This window comes from Balaenoptera acutorostrata, chromosome 1 (genome assembly GCF_949987535.1).
Source record: "Balaenoptera acutorostrata chromosome 1, mBalAcu1.1, whole genome shotgun sequence".
NCBI classification, from domain to species: Eukaryota; Metazoa; Chordata; class Mammalia; order Artiodactyla; family Balaenopteridae; genus Balaenoptera; species Balaenoptera acutorostrata.
In genome coordinates this window covers 65,160,775-65,184,435 of record NC_080064.1, presented here as the reverse complement: position 1 = coordinate 65,184,435, position 23,661 = coordinate 65,160,775, and the positions used below count along the sequence as shown (strand labels likewise).

Below are 23,661 nucleotides of genomic sequence, written 5' to 3'. Positions count from 1 at the left end.
ACCATGAAAGCATATAGAGAAAGGTTAGGACGATTAAATAAAGAGGATATAATTTGTGAAAAGTACTTTGTTAGACACTATGCAGAGTGTAATTAAAGACCATATGGTTATTAGGGGGAAAATGCCTTGAAAAGACATTATGAGTTATGGCTTTTGCTCTGCACATGAGTACTAATAAATATTGTGATCCTGGTTAAGACTTTGAACTTGTGAGCATCCACATTTGTAAGATGTCTTTCCCTAACATCCCTTTTGACTTGATCCATCTGATATATTGTGATAGGGTGGCCACTTAAGAAGCTTACAATATAATTCATTTAAAATTTATTTACAATTTAATTTGAAAACAACTTTTCAAGCATGGTAAGTTCTGGGGATGCAAAGTCAAGGAGTTTTTAGACTCACAGTGGATACAAGTAAGTAAACAGTGTGACAGTGCTGTTGTATCTACAAGAGCAACCCAAATAAAATGGAGAGAGAGATGCAAATAAAACTTACCTCAAATATTTGTACATTTTTTCCTGTGATTAGATTCCCTACCTCTACCTTCTACATGTACACAGAGTATAATGTATATTATCAACAACAAAATTATAGGCTCACTCACAAAGTCCCATTTTTAGAATGCATCTATATATGTAATAGAAAATTAGAAAAACCAATTCTCTTTTGTATAATGTGAGACAAGCAGAAAGCAGTCCTGATAGGTTATTTTTATATGTTGCTACTTTCAGCTCACTCTTACATGCACATCAGAAAGGCACTTCTAAATCTCATCTCAAAAAGTAAATATTGCATTGTTCACGTTATTTGTACCCACATTCCACATGGCCATTATCATTTGCTTGTTTTATTAACAACAGATACATCAAAGCCCTAAACTTTAATAATAAAATATACCTACATTTCTGTGTGCCTGGGTCTAAAACCACATAGTTATAGGCCATTAAATTTTCTGGATTGGGCCACACCTTTAAACAATTTGAGACCGTTTCCTTACCTCTCACCTTGCCAATCCACCAAGAATAGTCATTTTGGGGAAAAAAATGTTTCTTGAATTTGTGAAAATGCACAGAACTCTGGAAATCAGAGAAACTTTTTTTTTTTTTGGCCACACCCCGCGTCTTGCGGGATCTTAGTTCCCCGACTAGGGATTGAACCCACGCCCTTGGCAGTGAAAGCACAAACCGCTAACCACTGGACCTCCAGGGAATTCCCTCAGAGAAACTTTAACTGAGTCATGGCTTACCTGGCTTGAGATGAGCGAATGGAATTTCGCCGGTGAGAAGTTCCCACAGACACAGAGCATAGCTGAAGACGTCAGCTTTGATGGTGTAGCGTGTACACTGTGTGAACACCTCAGGAGCCATCCAGCGGAGGTTCTGTGGGTCAAGAAACATCCACAAGTCATTTACCAAGTGCTTAGTTCTTCTACTGTAGAACAGTGTTCTTCTTAGTGAGGATTTGTTAAGTGTTCTCTCTAAGTTCTCAAAAATATAAACTTAAAATAACATCGATACTGCCCTCAGTGTGTGCAATAAACTGGCCCGTTCATACAAAAACAGTGTGTTTACTGCTGCTGTTTAGTTTTTTAAAGGGCATTTTCTTTTATCATTGGAAGATCATGAAATCCATAATTCTTCCCAAAATATTGCAACAATATTAATCACCAAGTAACACTGCGTCTTATAAAATGATGATCACAGCAGCAGCATTTTTTTGTGTATCTCTGAGCATCTTTCCCCTGGAAGCCTTACAAGCTTCTGAATAGCCATCCATGGGTTCATCCAAGAGCTCTATGCCTCCCTGGGGGCGAGTCACGCACTGTGGGAGGAAGCTTCCCTCCTTTAGAGCTTCAGGTTGTGGTTTAGGAAGTCACTAAATTAGACCCATAAATAGTGCCCTGATGACTGAGGAGACAAACGGCCTGAGGGGAGTGCCCAGAATATTCGTGTGAAGCAGATTTCTCACTGGCAGGATCAGGTCTGTCACATCTCTTCTGTTTGCCCAGCGGTGTTATTTCTGAATGCTGTTTGCGCAATATTCCAGAAAGCAAGCCCATAAAACGTTACAAGTTTCCCTGTACAAAGGTCTACCCTCATGTTTTCACAGCATCATTTACACCCTTTTTACTTGCAGTTATGTATTTTTCATTTTTAAATATAAGTTTCCATTCTGGGATACAAATGCATAAATTTGGTTTATTTGTGGTTTAGGAAAAAGAGCACTAGATTTTGAGTTAGGAGATGCAAATTCTAGTTCTGGCTCTACTGCAGACTATTTGGGCAGTTCTGGGAAAGTCTCCTATGCTTCCTGGACCTCAGATTCCTCAAGGGCAAGACTGAGGAGGCAGGCCCTTCCAGCTCTAAAACCCCATGGCTTCATAGCCGTATCAATGGATTTGCCAAATACCTGCTTTCTTTGTATTTCCACTGAAAGAAACCGCTATTCTTTTATTACTCCTAGTGAAATTCTGTGTGTAGTGCTGCCTGCTGATAATTCTTTTGAAGTGTCTACATTATTTTGAAGTCATGCATAATTGCAGCTTTCCAAGAATATCTTTATTTCGATTATGGTGCTTCTATGCAATTCTTCCACATGAGCTTTCACATTCCAAATAGCCTCCATTTATATAGCATATTGTGTGTTGTGTCACAACATTGCATAAGGGGGAGTAGGCATACAGTATGGCCATTTTTTCACAGGGATGTAATAGAGTAATTAGCAAACTTACATAAGGCCACATAACTAGTAAGAAAGAAAATAACCTTCAAAATAAATCTAGAGCAGTGCTGTGCTTAAAGACTCCACAGCTAGGATAAAAGAATATTACTTGCTATTGGTGAAACTCAATTCAATTCCATTTGACAAAAGGTTATTTAGTCAGAGAGTCTCAACTGGCTGCATTTTAGAATCACCTAGGGGAACTTTTAAAAGATACATGTACCCAAGATCAACCTCAGGCCAGCGAGATCAGAATTGCTGGGGGTTGGATTCAGGTAGGATGCTTTTACAAAGTTTCCAAAGTGATTTCGATGTGCAGCCATGGTTGAGATCCACTGAGTTAGCTATCTCTATGTTAAAGGTACTAGATGAGATCTGTGTTTCCTGTCAGAAAAGGACTCACTCTTCCCACCTCTCATATCCTACCATTCTCCTCCTTGCTTACTCCACTCCAGTAACTCTGGCCTTGAACACAGTAAGGACTCTCCTGCCTCAGGGCCTCTGCTCTTACTGTCCCCCCTTCTACACTGCTCTTCTCTTCTCACGGATAACTCCACCATAGGTTTCTTATCAAACGTTATCTTTCTCTTTCTCTCATCTAAATGGCTCCCCCATCACTCTCCATTCATATACTCTGCTTTGTTTTTTCTTCATAACGCTTATCACCGTCTGATATATATTTTGTTAATTTGTTTAACGTTTATCTTCTTCTATTAGAATATTAGCTCCATAAACACAAGAACTTTGCTTTGTTCACTGCAACATCCCCAGTTCCCTAGAATGTCTGGCATCTAGTAGGTATTCCATAAATATTTGTTGAACGAATGAGTGAAATTTAATTGGAGAAACCAGCATGCTTAATCCTACTTACAATACAACATGGTCTATGATGTCGTTCCTGCCTTCCTCTCTAACTCATCTCTCATTTTGTCTTCCTCACACAGTGCATGCCAACAATACCAAGCTATTTGAAGTCCCCCAGGAAGTCTGGTGTTCCTCAACCTCCCCTGTGCCTTTGCTCATGCTGTCGTTCACTCTGTCTGAATTTATTTATCCCTATCCATTCCACCTGAGCTTCCATGATGCTTTGTCACATCTCTGTCACTGAATGTCCACACTGCTTTCAATCTTATCTGCTTATTACTATGTTTTTTCCACTAGAAAATGAGTTACTTGAGATCAAGGACTAAGCTTTTATTTGCATTTTGTATTCCTGGCCCTTTGCATGATGTCTGACACACTGTAGGTCCTTGATAAATGTTTGTTGAGTGAGTCAGAGTACTACCTAGCAGTGCAAACAAAGTGCTACAAAAGCACAGAGAGAAAAGTGTGTGGGGAGGAGGAGTGGGTAGGAAGTTTATGGGAGGGAAGGTACTTAAAATGGATAAAATTTCCTGGACCATGCAAGATGAGTAGACTTCCTCCAGGGGGGGTACAGTGAAGGGCTTCGCGGGCAGAGAATATGACGTTGGCAGAGTCACAGGGCTGTGAAAGTGAATGAAATGTTTGGGGAATAGCCAGATGGCTTGTATGCCGGGGGCATAAGGGACTTGAGAGAACGTTTAGTGGGAGAGGAGGTCACAGAGGAGCCTTGGGGTCAGATTTGGCAGGTGGGTATAACATTTTAAGCATCGTTGATGGTTTATAGGAAGAAGTGAATTGTCAGAACACAACACTTGGCTGATGTTGCAAAGAATGAACTGGAAGAGAGGACTGTAGTTAGAAGCCTAGAGCAATGGTCCAGAAAAGAGATGGAGAGGACCCAAACTGAGGCAGTGGTAAATGAGAGTTTGGGATGAACTTTAATAAAGAAAAGAAATAGAAACAAACAGAAAAAGTGATTGAGCAGTGTGTAAGCAGAAGCAGGAAGAGGAAGGAACAGAAAATTAGCCCAAGCTTGGGTAATTAAATAACACAGCTAGTCCAGAAAGAGAAGTGCACTTCTTTGTGTGGAAGGGATGGTAGAAGGCAGATGATGAACCTAATTGCAGACATTTTGGGTACAATTATGCTTGCTTCAGATGTTATCATTTATATTTTTCTTAAACATTAATGCTTGACTATATCACCTATTGCCTTACAATGTTAAAATGGAAAACTATGAATTGTTAGTAGATGCGGGTAAACTATGGATTTTATGGTTACCTATTAAATGTTAACTCTACCACTTAATAACGAGATCTAAACATGAATGCCAATTATCCATGACTGTCATGTACTTTTCAATTATATTTGAAACAAATTCTGTTATTTGTTCTGTAACATTTTCCAAATATATATCTAATCTATTTCTCTAACAGAGCCTTGAAATAGTTCTTTTGGGGGCTTACTGAAAATAGAAACATAAAACATTAACCCGCCCTTGGGAGAATGCCATTTCTTCCAGTTAAAGCTGCTTTCATCTCCCTTCCTCTCATGCTGAGTTTACACATTTTAATTGTTTCATAATTATAGGGAACACGAGCAGCAACAAACCCCAGGTTGTTTTGTCATGTTGTCTTCATCCAGAGACTGCAGAAATCTTGATTCTGAGGGAAACAGAAAACAAATATATGTCAAAGGAAATATTTTAAAACCAAGGTCAAAGATTACAGCTAAAAGTTTCAAATCCCAAGAAACCTCTATCTTTTTTAAATTTTCACTTCCTTTCTTTTAGCTGAGGATATGAAAGAGGAAAACCTGAAATAAATGATATACTTTTAAAATTCATTGAAATTTGAATGACTTAGAGAAGTATAGCTGTCAGTGTGAAATCCATTTTCAGATTCATCATATAATATCAGCACCAATGAGGAATGGAGAAAGAAACGGATGCCATTTGGGGCATTATTCATGGAAATCTCACCTCCAAAATCTGCCACCACAGCATGCCCATCCTCATAGAGAAGAATATTGTGACTGTAAAAAAAAAAAAAGTAGATATTGAGTATACTTTACTATTTCCTAATCTGAATGGTCTCTCAATGAAGAGGACGATAATCATCATTTGTTTACCCCAGAGGCTAAACAACTCGAAAAAGGCTAACAGACATCTCAGATTAGTGACTCTGATCTTCTTAGTTTTGCTAATCTGAAAGGAATGTTTATAAAATGTGGTCATCTTATATCTGACTTTGAAAGTATACAAAGTATTCTACTTTAGATAAACCTTCTAAACATGTCAAAAAGACCCATCAGCTGAAGATCAGTTTTTCTGCTCTTTGAAGTTCATTTGCTAACAAAATTTGGCTACAGGCAATAGTAAAATGTACCTGTGAGCATATCAGAGTCAGAGCAAGGGAATAAGCTTGCTAGAACCCTAGGCTTATAAGGACAGCTCAAGGCAACACCTGACACGAATATAGGAAAAGGACTCTTTATGGAAAATGTCTTGGTCATTATGTTCTAGCTAGAATCCCAGGACAAAGAACTGTTTTTAAGGCCTGTGAAATGAGGCTGGCTAATCTACTTTTTAAGGTCTTGGAGAGGAAAACATATAAAGGTCTTCAAAGTCTCCTTTCCAAACCAGAATTCAAGCTAGATCAAGGCTGTCCTTTTCAAGAAGTAAATCAAGCCTGGGGCAGTCCAAAGAGAGGTCATTCCTCTCATATATTGGTGAACTGAGTTGTGGGATATCTTATGGACAAATGTATTGTGACCCAAGATTGTCTTTGAGTGTTTCTTATTGAATGCCTTTCTTTATGCTTATTTCACATTTGGCTTCTAAATGAGTCATTTCAGCATTAGGAGATCTCCTACTGGGTTTCTTTTAGTGCACATAGGCCATACTATATTAATTTATCTGCTCTATCCTTAATTGTTTTGCTTCATGATCAAAAAAGGAAAATTTTATTATTTTCTAGTCCCAAATAAGTCCAGTATGATATTGAACCATTTATTTAAGTGCTTCCAGGTGCTGAGTTGAGCTTTATAAGAAAGTTAGTTTTGAACTTCTCTTGTATCATAAATGAATTTTACCTTTATGGTATACACTTAATCCTCTTTTCAACTACCAAAAATCTAGAATATGTTCAAGATTTTTTTTGCTTGGAAGAGCTCAGTGTAGAAGTAATATAGGATGTTGAAACAAAAACCCCAAGATGTTCTCTTTAACTGTAAATTACCAATTAATACATGCTATGAGAATGACACTATCATGATAAAGAACTCTACAGCATCAGGAGCTCTCTGGAAGTTCAAAGGCAGCAAGAAGAATGCATCAAAATGCTGTACCACTAGATTCCTTGAAGGATTTAGGTGAGTTCCTGTACCACAATCCCTTAGCCTATCAAAGGATAATGAGTGTTACATTTCATAGATATCATTAAAACACATGCTGAACATGAATTACTAATCAAATTAAATGATTATATGTATAGTATCCTATCCATTAATTTAATTTTGATTCAAATTAATTATCTAGAACAATGGTTATCAAAACAATTAGCAGCATATTCTCAATATAGAAAACAGATTTGTAAACGGAGCTGCCCTAGTTAAACATAGGGAAAGGCTCACAGAACCCCTACTTAACCTTCACCTTTTCCAAAAATAGCAGTCCTTGAGGCAATAGCTTGAAACTATGCATGTAGAGTAGCCCCCAAATAAGTTACATGTCTAGGGAATATTTTGTTTATTCATTTATTTGTTTAAATTTCTTCTAAAGTAAATATTTTATGCTAACAAGAATAAGGATGATAATACCAGCTAACTGGAGTTGGGGTAGTGAAATGTTTAGCAAAATTTTACTCTTCTAGCAAAAGAAACAAGTGAATTTGGTCACTGGGCTGCCCAGTGCTTCCTGGTATGAGAGGCAGGATGTCCCAGGATGCAGGGATTATGCTCATTGCTGTACCTCTATCATTTTTAGCACGTGCTTATTTTTGGCACACTGCTTATACTCCTTATCACATTGGAGTACTCAATAAACATTTTTTGAACAAATAAATGAAACTTAAAATAGAAAGTCACAAGTTTGGAAGGGTAAAGATTACATTAGTTAATCAGCAAGTACTTATTGAATATCACTCATCATTCTATAAATATTTAAAATTCATAGATTCATATGATTGGAAGATAAATTAGAACTAACCTAGTTTAACCCTCTTAGCTCTGGAGGAGGAGTACAAAGCTCAGAGAATTTAAGTGTATCAACAGACATTATATAAGTAGCTAGTGGCAGAGAAGATATAGAATCCACTTAATCTAGGCCAGCATCTCAGATTTTAGAAAAGTGCCTGGCAAATAGTAGGTGATCAGTGAATTTTATGAATTATTCTTGTGTCATACTATGGACCTTTCCCCAAAGCATGCTATTTACTTTCTTCACATTATGAAGACACACTGTTGGTGGGAATGTAAATTGGTACAGTCACTATGGAGAACATCATGGAGGTTCCTTAAAAAATAAATCACAGCAAGATCCTTTTTGACCCACCTCCTATAGAAATGGAAATAAAAACAAAAATAAACAAATGGGACCTAATGAAACTTAAAAGCTTTTGCACAGCAAAGGAAACCATAAACAAGATGAAAAAACAACCCTCAGAATGGGAGACAATCTTTGCAAATGAAGCAACTGACAAAGAATTAATCTCCAAAATTTACAAGCAGCTCATGCAGCTCAATATCAAAAAAACAAACAACCCAATCCAAAAATGGGCAGAAGACCTAAATAGACATTTCTCCAAAGAAGATATACAGATTGCCAACAAACACATGAAAGAATGCTCAACATCATTAATCATTAGAGAAATGCAAATCAAAACTACAATGAGATATCATCTCACACTGGTCAGAATGACCATCATCAAAAAATCTACAAACAATAAATGCTGGAGAGGGTGTGGAGGAAAGGGAACCCTCTTGCACTCACTGTTGGTGGGAATGTAAATTGATACAGCCACTACAGAGAACAGTATGGAGGTTCCTTAAAAAACTAAAAATAGAACTACCATACAACCTAGCAATCCCACTACTGGGCATATACCCTGAGAAAACCATAATTCAAAAAGAGTCATGTATCACAATGTTCATTGCAGCTCTATTTACAATAGCCAGGACATGGAAGCAACCTAAGTGTCCATCAACAAATGAATGGATAAAGAAGATGTGGCACATATATACAATGGAATATTACTCAGCCATATAAAGAAACAAAATTGAGTTATTTGTAGTGAGGTGGATGGACCTAGAGTCTGTCATACATAGTGAAGTAAGTCAGAAAGAGAAAAACAAATACAGTATGCTAACACATATATATGGAATCTAAAAAAAAAAAAAAAAAAAAAGGTCATGAAGAACCTAGGGGCAAGATGGGAATAAAGACGCAGACTACTAGAGAATGGACTTGAGGACAAGGGGAGGGGGAAGGGTAAGCTGGGACAAAGTGAGAGAGTGGCATGGACATATATACACTACTAAATGTAAAATAGATAGCTAGTGGGAAGCAGCCGCATAGCACAGGGAGATCAGCTTGGTGCTTTGTGACCACCTAGAGGGGTGGGATAGGGAGGGTGGGAGGGAGGGAGACGCGAGAGGGAAGAGATATGGGGATATATGTATATGTATAGCTGATTCACTTTGTTATAAAGCAGAAACTAACACACCATTGTAAAGCAATTATACCCCAATAAAGATGTTAAAAAAAACCCCAAAAAACTAAAAATAGAACTACCATATGATCCAGCAATCCCACTCCTGGGCATATATCTGGAGAAAACCATAAGTCGAAAAGAAACATGCATCCCAATGTTCATTGCAGAACTATTTACGATAGCCAGGACATGGAAGCAACATAAATGTCTATCAACAGAGGAACGGATAAAGAAGATGTGCTACATATATACAATGGAATATTACTAAGCTATAAAAAGGAATGAAATAATGCCATTTGCAGCACCATGGATGGAACAACAGATTGTCATACTGCGTGAAATAAGTCAGACAAAGAAAGACAAATATCATATGGTATCGCTTATATGTGGAATCTAAAAAAAAAGGTACAAATGAACTTATCTACAAAACAGAAATAGAGTTACAAATGTAGAAAACAAACATATTTACCTGGGCATAAGAGGTGGGGAGGGACAAATTGGGAGATTGGGATTGACATATACACACTACTATATATAAAGTAGATAACTAATAAGAACCTACTGTATAGCACATGGAACCCTACTCAGTACTCTGTAATGGCCTATATGGCAAAAGAATCTAAAGAAGAGTGGATATATGTATATGTATAAGTGATTCACTTTGTTGTATGCCTGAAACTAACACAACACTGTAAATTAACTCTATGCCAATAAAATTTTTTTGAAAAGTGTTAAGTTTGTAGGATATTCCCTACAGAGGTTTTTCCTATATCTACGTTTCAAGTCAAAACCTTAGATAACTAACTGAATTTTAGGATAACACAAACTCAGTAGCAGTGTTAATTACCCTTGCTAACTTGACTTTGCCTTAGAAACTTCAGCCTTTTTAACACCACTTCTTTGACGACCTGAACTTTGAGAGAAGAATAACAATAAAACATACAAAGAAGGATAACTCAAGGTTTTTTTTTTTCTTTTTTTAGCTTTTCTTATTTCTCCAGTGGCTTTCAAATAACAACGATTGCTTTTGCTTGGGTTTCCCAGCAAAGAGAGATCAAGATAAAAGCATATAAATATATGCTAACATTGGACTGATTTAGCAATCATAAAGCAATGTGATGATGGAGGCAGCAACTAGAGTAAATCACCCAGAAGCCAAGGAATGCCACAGCTTCTGGAAGCTGGAAGAAGCAAGAAACTGATTCGCCTCTAGAGCCTGCAGAAAGCACTGTCTCTGATGATTCCTTGAAGTTAGCCCAGGAAAACTGATTTTGATCCTCTGACTTCCACAAATGTAAAAGAATACTATATGTTGTTTTAAAAAAAGGATACTATGAGAGATGCAAAGTGATGCACATTGTAGATTCCATCCTCAAAGACCTTACAATTGGCTCAGGAAAGCTTAGATGAGTGTGGGTAACATAAGAATTCAAAGAAAACAGTGGAGTTATAAAAGAAATTAGCTTTGAAGTGGGCCTCAAGGGACAGTCTACAAACATCGGCTGAGAGCTGATCATGCGCCAGGAAATTTCCTATACACTGGGATATAGTGGTGACCAAGACAAGCAAAGAGCGTATGAGCTTACAATGAAGTGAGGAGGAAATGAGGCTGAGACAAAGGGGGAAAGAAGTGTAGGTCAGGGAAAATCTTGGTAAAGGCCAAGAGTTGGGAATGTGTGTAGTCTGTAAGGGGAATAAAAGAAGGATGTACTTACTAAATTGGAGACTACATGCTGGAGTGTCATGGGGGGAAACTGAGTGGAGGTGGTGTTGGATTACAAGGGAATTTGAAAGCCAGGGAGGGAATTCCAGGCTAGACACAAAAAGCTAGCAGGTTTTTATATATAGGTTGCAATGCTCTAAAAGCAAGGGACTAGTGTTCAGAAATAATTTGAGGTACTGAAAGACAAAAGTAATAAGGTAAAGTGGAGAACAAAACAAAACAAAAAAAAATAGGATGAATCCATCAAAATATTTGAAAGAAGTGTTTAGATCTTGGGACAGCTTAGATATAGAGAAAAAAAGGGTACAAAAAACTTAGGAGCATCTTCAACTTTTCTAGTTTGGAATACATAAGCAGAAAGCAATAACATATCCAAATAGAAATGGCTGTCTTACTAAAAATCCTGTGAATTTTTTATGAAAAGTATAGTGGCTGACTTGGGAGGCTAAGGAACTTGACTAAAGTCATTGTTGTGCTTGGCAAGATTGGACTCACGAGATAAATAGCTATTATTTTTACTAAACTGAAATAACATTCAAAGTGAACTCTTTTGTCCTTAACAAACAATAGCAAATTAAACAAAACAAAGATGTAGTGACAATTTAGGAATATAAGGACAATGTGAGTTCATAGCAGCAAATGGGGCCAAATGTCAAAAAAGATGCTATGAAAATGTCATTGCAGAATGAGAGCACTTTGGGAAGTGCTGGAATAAAATGAAATGTTCTTTTCACCTCAAGATAGTCTTTTGGATCTGTCCATTTCTTCTTTAAATGCTCAGTAACAAAGAAAACTAATTTTTAGAACTACCTCTAAGATTCACTCATTAATTTTTTAGTTTAGTGCTAAGCCATACTTCCTATCTAGAGTGAATCAAATGGAGGGGGACAAGTAAGGATGAAGTTGATGGAATCTGTGCTAATCAGTGACAGCACAAATGCCTCCTGGTGGGTGTCATATCAGAGTCAGAGAGGTAATCTGACAGGTCACCGGCACTGGAGTGGAGGGTTCCTAGGGAAAGGGCTGACCTTGGAGCTGGGATGATAGAAGTGGTGTGGTAATTATTAGTGATGAGCTCAAGGGTTTATTACTGAGATATGTCATGAACAGCAAGTTTTGAGAAGGGTGAGAACAGTGAAAGTTGTGGGAGTCATGTGACAGTAACAGAAAAGGTGGTAGTAAAGAGAGAAGGGATTAAATATTGTGTGAGAGCCTCCTGTGGGCACACACCGGTGCTTTCAAGATGTTTACGTTCCTCATGGAACCACTATGTGGTTGGTATTAGCCTACTTCTTCTACTGATGGCTAATGGAGGCTCAGAGCGGTTACATAAGATGGCCAGTATCATAGCTGGTAAGAGGTGAATCCAACAGTCAAATTTCAGTCTCCAAAGTCTGCCCTTTTTAGGAGAAGCTGACCCTTGCATCATCTGGATGGGCCCTGAGGAGCCAAAACTACTAAGGCTGGATGTCTGGACAGAAATTCCAGAAATTTTGCTTGGGTAAAGAGTGGTCTACCAACTAGTGTCCAAAATACCTGTGTTCAATATATGACTGTAAGGTCATAAGACTGATGTCAACAAGCTACATGGAAAGTAATCTAGTACACCTCTGTACCACCAAGACACAGCAGGCAAAGACTAACCTTCCTCCCTTCCAGGGTATGATTAATGTGTCATACGCAGGAATGAAGCACAGTCACTGTGAACGGGTACTTGCAATCCGACCTGGGAAATAAGCCAGGCACATGAGGAGTGTCAGTGGCTTGGAGGCTATCATCAGGATCAAAAGAGAGAAATAAAAGAAGGGTGATGGGAATTCTGAGATTTCCTCTCCCCCAGAAGACCATTTGGGAGGTTCATTTTTATTTCTTTGCTTTTGTGGAAGGTTCTGGGGAGTGGGAGTCTGCTGTTATATCTGACGCTTTGCAGAGCACCTTCACGTACATGGTCACATTTGGTGGAAACAGTCGAGTCAGACCCTTTTAATTTGAATTTGATAAAGAAACCTGTCAGTAATTGCTGGCACTAGCACCTTAGCCCCAATCCTACCACCTGGGAAAGGAATCCAGGGGAGGTAAGGGGCAGGAGATGAGATAGACTACCCTGAGAGGAAGGAGGAGAGCAGCTACTGAAATGCACCAATCTGTACACACAACAGCTCCCGTTCACACCGGCACACACTACTTGCCTTCTAAACTCTCCAGACACGTGGTTAAGGGTGAAGTGTCACTGAGGAACGCTCTCCAGATAGCAGTGAGTTTGGTAAAACCATTAAAGGAAGTTAAATAGATAAAGGTCAACAGGTCCTTAATTCTTTTTTTTTTTTTTAAATTGAAGTATAGCTGTTTTTTTTAAATTAATTAATTAATTTATTTATTTTTGGCTGTGTTGGGTCTTCATTTCTGTGCAAGGGCTTTCTCTAGTTGTGGCAAGCGGGGTCCACTCTTCATTGTGGTGAGGTCCTTAATTCTTACAGCAATTTTTTGGCATTTCTGGATTTAACACTTTGACTTAATCTAAGTGAGTATGATTTTAAAAGCCCATGTTATTTGCTAACTTGTGATTTTGTTGTTACAAGTGAGGCTTGCGTTCAGAAGCGAGCTGTTTGGCTGACAAGTGTGCCGGGTCAACCTGGCAGTGTCAGCAGCTGAAACGGCTTGCTTGCTGCCCTGGGTCATCCTGTGTCTTAGGAGAAATGATAAGCTGCAATCACGGTCACCCCTGTCAGCACTACTCAGCTTTACTCTTCCTGCTGTGAAAGTCTAGTTTTGGGCTAGAAACTGCAGTGTCTGCCTTCAAAGAGAATGCAGTCTGATTGGAAATGCAATGCAAACTAAAAGGGAGAGACATTATCATCACAAGCTAGAATTTAAAGTGGTTTTCACTGTGAAAGACCTAGAGAAGAATCCAGAGAATGTAAGAATTAATTCTGAAAAAGATCATTAACAAAGGAGAAGAAAGAGTCTTAAGAATAGGAGGGATAAGAGGTAGCATATAGGACAAGGACCCATATTCAGGATACCTGGTTTTTGCTGTTTCTAGTCCTGTGATTACATCATAATACTTGAACTTTTCAAGTCTTCCTTTCCTATCTTTAAAAATTGTGAGGGGAATGAAGGATATTAAAAGAGATAACACATGGAATTTTGTAAACTGTGAACTGCTAAATAGGTTTTTTAAAAAAATAAATTTATTTATTTATTTATTTATTTTTGGCTGCGTTGGGTCCTCGTTGCTGCACGCGGGCTTTCTCTAGTTGCGGTGAGCGGGGGCTACTCTTCGTTGCAGTGTGCAGGCTTCTCATTGCATTGGCTTCTCTTGTTGCGGAGCACGGGCTCTAGGCGCGTCGGCTTCAGTAGTTGTGGCGTGTGGACTCTAGAGCGCAGGGTGGGTAGTTGTGGCGCACAGGCTTAGTTGCTCCACGGCATGTGGGATCTTCCCAGACCAGGGCTCGAACCCGTGTCTCCTGCATTGGCAGGTGGATTCTTAACCACTGTGCCACCACGGAAATCCCAGTATTGGTTGTTGTTAATAAACATAGGACCTAGCTTACGGAGTATTTGTATGACTTAAAGGCAAATGTGCTTTGTAAACCACACAGCCGTGTACATGTTGGGTATTAAGTGATGAGTCTTGAAAGTGAAGTGACTTCCTGAATCAAAACCCACAGACTTAGAGAACAAACTTATGGTTACCAGGGGGGAAGGGTGGGGGGAGGGATTGTTAGGGAGTTTGGGATTGACATGTACACAACGCTATATTTAAAACAGATAACTGACAAGGATCTACTGTATAGCATAGGGAACTCTGTTCAATATTCTGTAACAGCCTAATTGGGAAAAGAATTTGAAAAAGAACAGGTACATGTATATGTATAACTGAATCACTTTGTTGTACACCTGAAACTAACACAACATTGTTAATCAACTGTACTCCAATATAAAATAAAAAGTTAAAAAAAAAAAAGAAACTGACTTTACTATGGAATATTTCAACTCACTTTTAGCCCTAGAGTCTCTTCTCCTTCCATTCCCATTGTCTAAATGTAGAATACTACTGCTGCTTGATTGAATGACTGCATTTCACCTAAAAGAATCTTTGGTTCCCTGACTGCATTGATACTGCAGTATTTGGACTTGGCTCGAGCTTTGTCTTTCATCATGAAGTAAGTGGTTTGGGTCAATTGTTTATGTAACAGAACTGAGTATTTATCTTTTTTGAAATGTCTGTCTCTTACAGATCACTCCACAGTAAAGTTCTTTTAACCTCAACAATGCATGCATTTAGCAGAATACAGAATGTAACTGAGGGAAAGATTTACTTCATTCAAATAAGCGATGTGAATACAACCCATGCTCTGACCTTCACTTCTTTCTTCCACAGTAATAACAGTTCACTTTCAGAAAAAGAGCAAGCTGTTTTCAATGTGGTGTATGTGTTTACGTGTGTGTGTGTGTTTATACCTTTTAAGTGTTTTCTCCAATTTTCTTTTAAACAAAAGTGAATGGAAGTTAAATTCTGCTGGTTCCTTGTGACAAAAGAAAATTTTCTCCAACCTCAGAACTGAGTTAATTTAATGAAGTCATTATGTAAGCATCATGAGTCTTTTCATTTTAATTGCCTGTATTGAAAATTTACCTAAAGTGCTCAAATGATTCATAATCAGTTGGTTATGCACTATAGTCCAATACTAATTGTCACTATTAATCAGACTGGCCTGATTATGAGACAATTTTCCAATTCTGACTTTCTTCCAGAGCAAGACTGAAGTTCATGGTGGACTTAGAAGGATCAAGGTGACTTGCAACTCTCACTCCACTGCCATTAAGAGTTTTTTTAAGCCACTTAAAAAAATCACATAAATATTAATTCATTTTTTTCTGAATTATACAATCATGTAATCGCCTATGTCAGTGGCTACTAACGAACACTGGTTTGCATGGCCAACCTCTCAGTGTCCTTATTTGAAGAGATGACAGCCCCCAAACTGTAAATCTAATAACAGAACAGCAATGCTTCCCAGATTTCCTATAAGCCACTGTTTTCTGTTATATGCCTGATGGTGATTAACTCACATGATTAAAGACACATGGCTATCGGCATGCCTGGAAGCATTCCAAGGGTTAAATCAGTGGAAGCAATTAGGCTTCATTTTCAATCTCATCACACTGTGAAAGTCATTAGTTTACAAACACATCTGCCTGACAAGCAATCACTCAGACCTGAGGCTGAGGAGCCCTGGATCTGCCTGCTGCCACATTTTGCTGGTGGGGTGGTAGTGCTACATGATCGCTTGGGACTCTCTTCCTGCCTAAGACCTCTCTCTGGGGAGCACTGCCTTCCTGACCTCCAGCATAGGCAACCACATTATTCTCTCCTCTCCAGTCATCCTTGAACCCTTGCCACTGCCAAACTCAATGTGGCTTCTTTACCTCTGAGTATGTGACCCCCATACTCTGAACTGCTTCCAATTTGTTTCAAGTATAATCTAAGGTGTTAACTAGACCCTTGAAATGCAGTGCAACTCACATCTACTTGCTTTGGAGCTTTGTATCCTTTTCTAAAAAATATTTCCAAGTCATCTAGATTAGCTCCTTGCACTCTACACATATTCTCATAGTCTCTCCTTTCTGGTATCTTTCTGCCTCTGACTTTTTTCTATCATCTCTGCTTCCTACTTTATTAGGTAACAACAACTAATCAAAAACTCATTATCTTCATGAGGGGTAACTGCTGGAGGTCTTGGGTTTGAGCCCCAGACAATGGAGATAGCATATTTGGGTTCAGAGAACTTATTGATATTTACTTATTATGTATGTTATGTGGTAATGGGACCCTCAGCAACCACTTGAGGGTTCCACAATTTTGGCTGCATGTAGAAACCTGGCAACAGTTGTATAGTAACATCAGAAATCACATACTCTGCTTCATAGCTAAATAAAGCCTCTATGTATATTCTTGATGCCTTCTTTGTACCTTGGGGCTCAACATAAACTATTCCAGGATGCCTACCACGACAAGGAAGTTTTGTTGTTGTTCTTCTGCAAGAAGTGTGAAGCCTCTGAAACTCATTTTTAAGATTTTATTTCATCAGGGCACCCTCCTTGCCAAAGGCCAGAGAAGCCTAAGCCTGGATTTCTCTATTAATCTTTTGAAGGTAGTTCTTCACTAAAAATAAGAACTGTAATTTTATTTTTTCATGCTGCCAAAAAGTGACCCTAGTTTGGCTTCATACAGACTGCCTTGGTCCTTTGGAAAAGGCATGCAGGAGAAGAAACATGTTGACAGAACGATAGCTCCCCCAAGCTCATTCAGGAATAACAATATGCTAATCATGAACATAATCTAGGTAAGAGAGAAGGAATTTACCAAAGTCCCATATCATGAACTTCTAAACACTGAAAGCCTAATTTCAGTGAACTCTCAGAAACCATGGAAACAGAAAACTCCAATAAATGCAAAGGATTGCAAAACCTTGACTTTTCTTAAAACAAACTCCAGTCTGTCAGTAGAAGTATATTTGAAGGCTTACTTCTAAAGCTACTGGATTTGTCCCACTGCCAGTGGGATTGAAGAGGTGGATTATAAGATTTGTATTGTGGTTAAACCCATTTATTGAGGGTAATGTGAAAAAACTCCATACTCTTCTTCACTTACTATTTGCTCAGCACCATGAAACGCGAGTGGAGCACCGATAATGCCTGAATAAATCTAACCACACACACACACACACACACACACACACACACACTATTGATTGTGATGTTTCTGCGAAATAGTGCCCTAGAATCAACAATCAAGTATAATTTCCATTTCTACGCTAAAGTTATTGCTTATTTTTCTTAACAGGGCGTAATCTTATGAGGAATCTTAGGTACACAAACTGCAAAATGGAACATTTTCAAATGAGAAAGGGACAATCGATATCACAGACATCAACAGCTATGCATTCATGATATATCATTTGTTTTATTTTAATTTAAAATTGAAAAAGGGAATATTGGAAAACATCATATTGACTATGTTTTCTTCACAGGATCTAACATTTTTCTAATGCACTGGGACCCTGGATGAGCAGGGGGTTTTGGCTTCAGACATTTGGTTATGAAACCTATGTTTGGGGGGGTGTGGTCACAGGACAGTGGGGGAATTTTTCTCCCACAAAGCACATGGTCAGGATTTTGAGGAAGGGTGAAAATGGCAAAGATATGTGACATCAAAGAGTTAGAAACGTAATAATTAGCTAGCCTGATTACCAAAATAAAACCACAAAACCAACAGCATCAAAAAAGTTTCCAGCTTTTGCTGCTTCCACTATCATCTAAATACTGTTTCCTAGTCACTTTTCTGAACACAGTGATTTTTAATAATACTAAAACCTCTAAGTTTCGTATGCAAACCCCACTTTGTATGTAAACCCTGAAATGCACTGGACATTTATTTACATTGAGGAGAGAACATAAGTCTACCAAAACAAAACACAGAAAATAATATGAAAGCAAAAACTTGGGGGACTTAGGACAAACAAGAGATATAGCAAGCAATATTTTAGAATTTGAAAGGATATTAGAAATTATTAAATGATCTGTTTATAAAGGAAGAATTTGAAGAGCTTTGTTTTCTGTCAAGGTCACTACTGGATTTCCTGACTAATAACTGTTCATTTTCCTGCCTCACTTACTTCATTTTCCCTGATCTCTGAGGACCCAAGCCCATGTTAAATACAGAGACAAAGATGCTACGGGTACCAACTACAGAGGACCCAGACTCACTTGTACCCAAAAGTGTCATAGGACTCTTCTCACCCACTTTTAAGAGAGCAGATCCAGTACCAACTCTTTGGGAATGTGCCATGGGCCTTCTGAGCATCTATTTAACACTGAGACACAAAAGGTCTGTGATAAACCCTCTATCTCTGCATGTTAAAATTAATTCCTAGACATTAATGGGGAAAAAGAAAAGGCCAGAGAGAGCATGGAATAAGAACTGAAATACATGAAATACAAGTAAAAGAAGAAAAATCTCTGAGTTCGGCGTGACAAACACCATTGATTATGTGCCAAGTTTCCTGTTAAAAGACCCCAAAGTAGGTGTACACGTGTCAAGCACAGGAGGGCTGAGCTTAAGAATAACAGCTGAGAGGAGAGCTGGGCTTTATCAACAAATAAGATTTCCGTATTAAACAGAGCAGCGTCGGAAGTGGGCAGCTCCACGAGAGCAGGCGAGGCGGCTCTCTCTCTGACAAGCAGAGGCTGTGCTCCTGCAGAGCTCGGCCTCTAAGGAGGGTCTCCTTCTAACTCTCAGAATGAGCCACAGATGAGTGTTTTAAACAGTGTGACTTCAGGGGAACTTGTTTGCGGTCCTTCGGGAAGCAGGGATTTGTCGGTAATTCAAGAAAGGAAACTGTTTACCTACTGGACTAATCTGACGCTACGACTTTTACTATGGCGTCTCCATCCCTCTCAGGGAGCACAGGGAGACGAAGTGCCCATGTCTCTGCAAAAGGGCAGGTTACAAATGTACTTCATCCCGCATGCCTTCCTTCAAGGACACTTTGAAAATTCAAAAGGAATGAACAGGTCTATTTTTTTTTTTTTAAACTTGCTGAATCGTTCAGCGTCTCTTTGGTTGCTGAGAAGAGGAGCACTTAGTTTTTTTCCAGACACTAGATGGTCTATCCCTGTGGGATAGAGTATTAGTCACAGAAATGTAACTCATCAGCCATGAAGGTTTAGGGCTATTTCAGTTCTAACACTTCGTCAATGCTGCGTGGCTGTCCCCACCATGGCCCCTGGCCCTTCCTCCCTCTCTCCTTCACTTTGTTCCTGGTGTCTCCTCCAAGTGTAAACTCACTTCCAACTTTTCTTCTAAATAAATATCCCCATTTTTCAGCACCCAGTCCAGTGATCTCTTCTTATCCTGGCTTTCCCAGCACTTGACCCCAATATGATTTTAAGCTCCACGGGCACAAGATCCATGAACCAGGGAAATTATTGGTGATTGATAATAAACTCTTATTGAATTAAATTTTCTTCTTGATCCTAGAGAAGTAAAGGTAAGGAAAGAATTAGAATGACTGGGGATTTTAAGGGGTGGTTATATTCAGCATTGACTTTTCCTAAATTCCATAGAATTGAATTCTGTAGCTACTCTGACCAAACTGTTGTTTTCTATTTTCTATAACAGATCCAAATTTGTGACTCAAAATAAATTCTCTGAGACTTAAGACCTTGATTTCACTTTTTAGCCTTATTCCAGGCAAATTCTTATCTGTCAATCTCCTGTATAATTGGCATTTACCCAACAAATATTTGGTTAATATTTATTTGGCATCTACTATACTGCTGAACACAGAAAAAGCTTTAGAACAAACCCACCTTTCCATTAAAGATAAGGAGATGAGCTGAATAAGCATTTCGCACTTCCCCACCCCCCCATCATTGACTGCTCTGCCTGAAGCTCTATTCACCCCATTGACCCCTCCCCCCATGCCCTTGTGCAAGTAACAGCTTCAAGAACAAGCTTACCCAAATATTCTAGCCCATGTCCGGGACTCTGAAACTGAATGCCTATAACACTATTTTCAGTTCCATACATTTGGTATTTAGTATATGCTCTCTTTTCATATTTCTTCTTTTTCTATATATCTCTTATTTCCCCCAGATACATTAAAACTATTCTTAAAACATTTTATTATACAGTGCCCCCTAGGACTTGGCAAATTACAGCAGCTCAAGAAACATTATGGTTGTGAATAATCAATATAGCTACTAATACAATATCCTGCCTTTTTCAAAGTAACCCTCTGATCAACATTCTATTTCTCTCTTCCTCTTTCTGGTCCATATTCTTGAAAGGTTTTCTTAAATTTACTGCTTCTACTTCTTTACTGACTATGCCCTCTTCAATACACTAGTCTCACTTTTTACCCTGCCACTCCAAAAAAACCCTTTTTTCCAATGTGAACTTCTGTTTTGCTAAATGCCACAGGCTTTTAGTCCTTGTACCATATTCTATCCTAAGCCCTTCTTATTCTTGGCCAAAGCTTGCTTCTTTTGTCTTAGTGAAAGATATCACCATGAATTGAGTTACCCAAATAAAAACCAGGGAACCAAAATTGATTCCTCCCTGTCCTTCGATCCCTTCTTAAAAATGTCACCATGTACCATCAATTCTACCTTCTAATATGTTCTACATCTGTCCAGTTATGCCTTCTACACATTGAGCACTTATTCCCTATGGACAAGTCAATAATGTTGATTAGAATCCCATTTGTAGAAAAGATCTATAGGAGATCTTTCAATGTTAGGCATGGTGTTAGATATTAGGTAATAACAGTAAGTAACACTTAAGTATAACTATGTGCTAAGCATAGTTCTAAGCAATATATGTTAACCTATCTAATTGTCACACAACCCAATGGTATAATAATTATACCATTTTAAACATGAAAAAATTGAATTGCAGAAAGGTTAAGTAACTTCCCTAAGGTAACACAGCTAGGTAGTTTGAATTCCTCATTTCATTTAGTCTCCATAGTAGCCTTCTATGGTGGTATTAATATTTCGACTTAGAGCTGAGGAATTGAAGCTGAGAAACTTAAAATAATTTTCCTTAAGGCCACACATTTGGTAACAGTGTCAGAATTATGCTTAGAATCCACATCTAGTTGGCTTGAAAATTCATTTACTTTCCTCCACACATGCTCTGACAGGGTCACATAGAATAGTTTAAGAAAAATTAAATTGGAAGGTACAGCCTAATTTCTAATATGTTGCATTAATTTAGGAACATTTATTCTGAATACTGTTTTTTATGAAAGCAAGGAGGATGAGCGTTAAAATAGTGAAGTCTATAAATTAAAGAAAGTAAATGCAACAAAGGACAGAAAATGATGACTAAGGAGAAAAGGCTGGACATGGAGAGGGGAGCAAAAAGGGACCAAATGAAGGAGAGAGGTGAGGTGTGGGAGTGGAGCAGCTAGGTAGGGGTGCTGGTGATGGAAGAGACTGGAAGGAGGAGCTAAGCTGGAGCATGAAAGGATGAACGTCTTTGATAGTGCTTAGAAAATCTAATGAGAATGTGTTCACAGAAAATGTGGCATATGACTAAATAGTTCAACAAGATGCATATTTCATGACGTTGGCCTTATGTGACTGGGTTACTCATGAATCTACCAGCTGAAACAAAGCCAAAAGATACCCGGTGATTTTATTCAAGTTTACCGTCTACCCAGTCTTTGCATGCAGCATGGAAGTGACAGATGATTACTATTCGAAAAACGTCTACAGGCTATCCAGCATGTTGTGGATACTCTGTATTCTGTACTTACCCAGTGCTGCAGAACATTTTGTTCCTAAAGTATTTAGTGGTTTTTTGTTTTGTTTGTTGTTTTGGCTTTGGTTTTGATTTGTGTATAGCCCTTCTATTTAACTCAATGATGATGGAAACAACAATCTTATAAATGTTACCCACACATGCTGTATAGTCAAGGAAACAAAGGCAAACATCTATTTGAGTGTCTGGTCTCCAGAGGACATGATGATTTGGAGTGGCCCCAGACTCAGGCCCTTGGAGGTTGGTTAGAGGGTATTTATGGAACATGGAATGAGTAAGGCTCAGGGAATCAGAGCAATTGGGTTCAAATATCAGCTCTGCCATTTAGTCAACTGAGTGACTTGGGGGAAGAAATTAATTTACTGAACTTCAAATTTCTCTTCTTTAGCATTATGAGTTTTTTTTAAAGATAAATATTAAATGAAATAATACTTGTGAAAACATTCATGGTTTATTCACATAAACCTGACACAAAGATGACAACACAAACAAATGATACGTTCCTCATGGAATAAAAAGTATACATATATCCTCATTTTATGACATATGAATGGGGATGTATGAACAATTTTAAACTGTGCTCAAAAGAACAAATAACCTTAGGTAGAAATCACCTTAAAGCATTAAGTCTTCCAGAAGATGTGCTAAAATTTTATTGGTTCCAAAGATTACAAGTCATTACATATCTCAGAAGGGTTGATTTAACCCCCAGATTTAGAAAACCCTTTCTTAGGAGGAGTAGGTCCTAAAAAGAACCTATTGAACTGAATAAATTAAAAAGCAAAACAATCCAGGTCTCTTTCCTTGACTTACATGTTACTCTTCAGTTTTTCAGATTTTGCTCAACTGGGAAGGAAGGTTTCAGAAGGTTGCTAAATAGAGAGTTTGGCTGTCAGTAGGGCATTTCATGCAAGAGTGCTTACGGTGGTAATCTACAGAGTGGGCCTGAGAAGGCCCAGCAGGCGCCCACCTGTATGACATGACATGTCTTTACTCCTGCTAGCTTTCAGGTGATGCCAGTACTCTTATCCTTAGCAATTAGACCTCTCCTGTGAAGTCTCTAACAATTTCTTCATTTTACAATCATCTTTCTTCCTAGTTTAAACCCTTCCAGCTATAGAAAGAAACAGTAGAAAGAACAGTGGATTTAGAGAAACAAGACTTGGACTCTAATCTAGCTCTCCCAATAAAGAGTCTGTTTTGAAAAAAATTATTCATATTATTTATGTTACCTGAAATTCTCTTATCAATAAGAGCTGTCTTTTCAGGTTATGGTAAGGATGAAAAACAAGTCTGTATGA

General features: G+C 38.3%; 1 protein-coding gene across 6 annotated transcripts in view; it reads right to left on the bottom strand.

Annotated features, from left to right (window-relative positions):
• TNNI3K (TNNI3 interacting kinase) overlaps positions 1 to 23,661 on the bottom strand; it is a 288,508-nt gene that overhangs the window by 96,433 nt on the left and 168,414 nt on the right. For all 6 annotated transcript variants that reach the window (XM_007182931.3, XM_007182928.2, XM_007182927.2 and 3 more), the window contains 3 exons: positions 5,570 to 5,622; positions 5,200 to 5,252; positions 1,250 to 1,382 (listed from right to left, as the gene is read on the bottom strand). In XM_007182931.3, the coding sequence (XP_007182993.1) occupies positions 1,250 to 1,382; positions 5,200 to 5,252; positions 5,570 to 5,622 (239 nt within the window). The remainder of the gene's footprint in view (positions 1 to 1,249; positions 1,383 to 5,199; positions 5,253 to 5,569; positions 5,623 to 23,661) is intronic.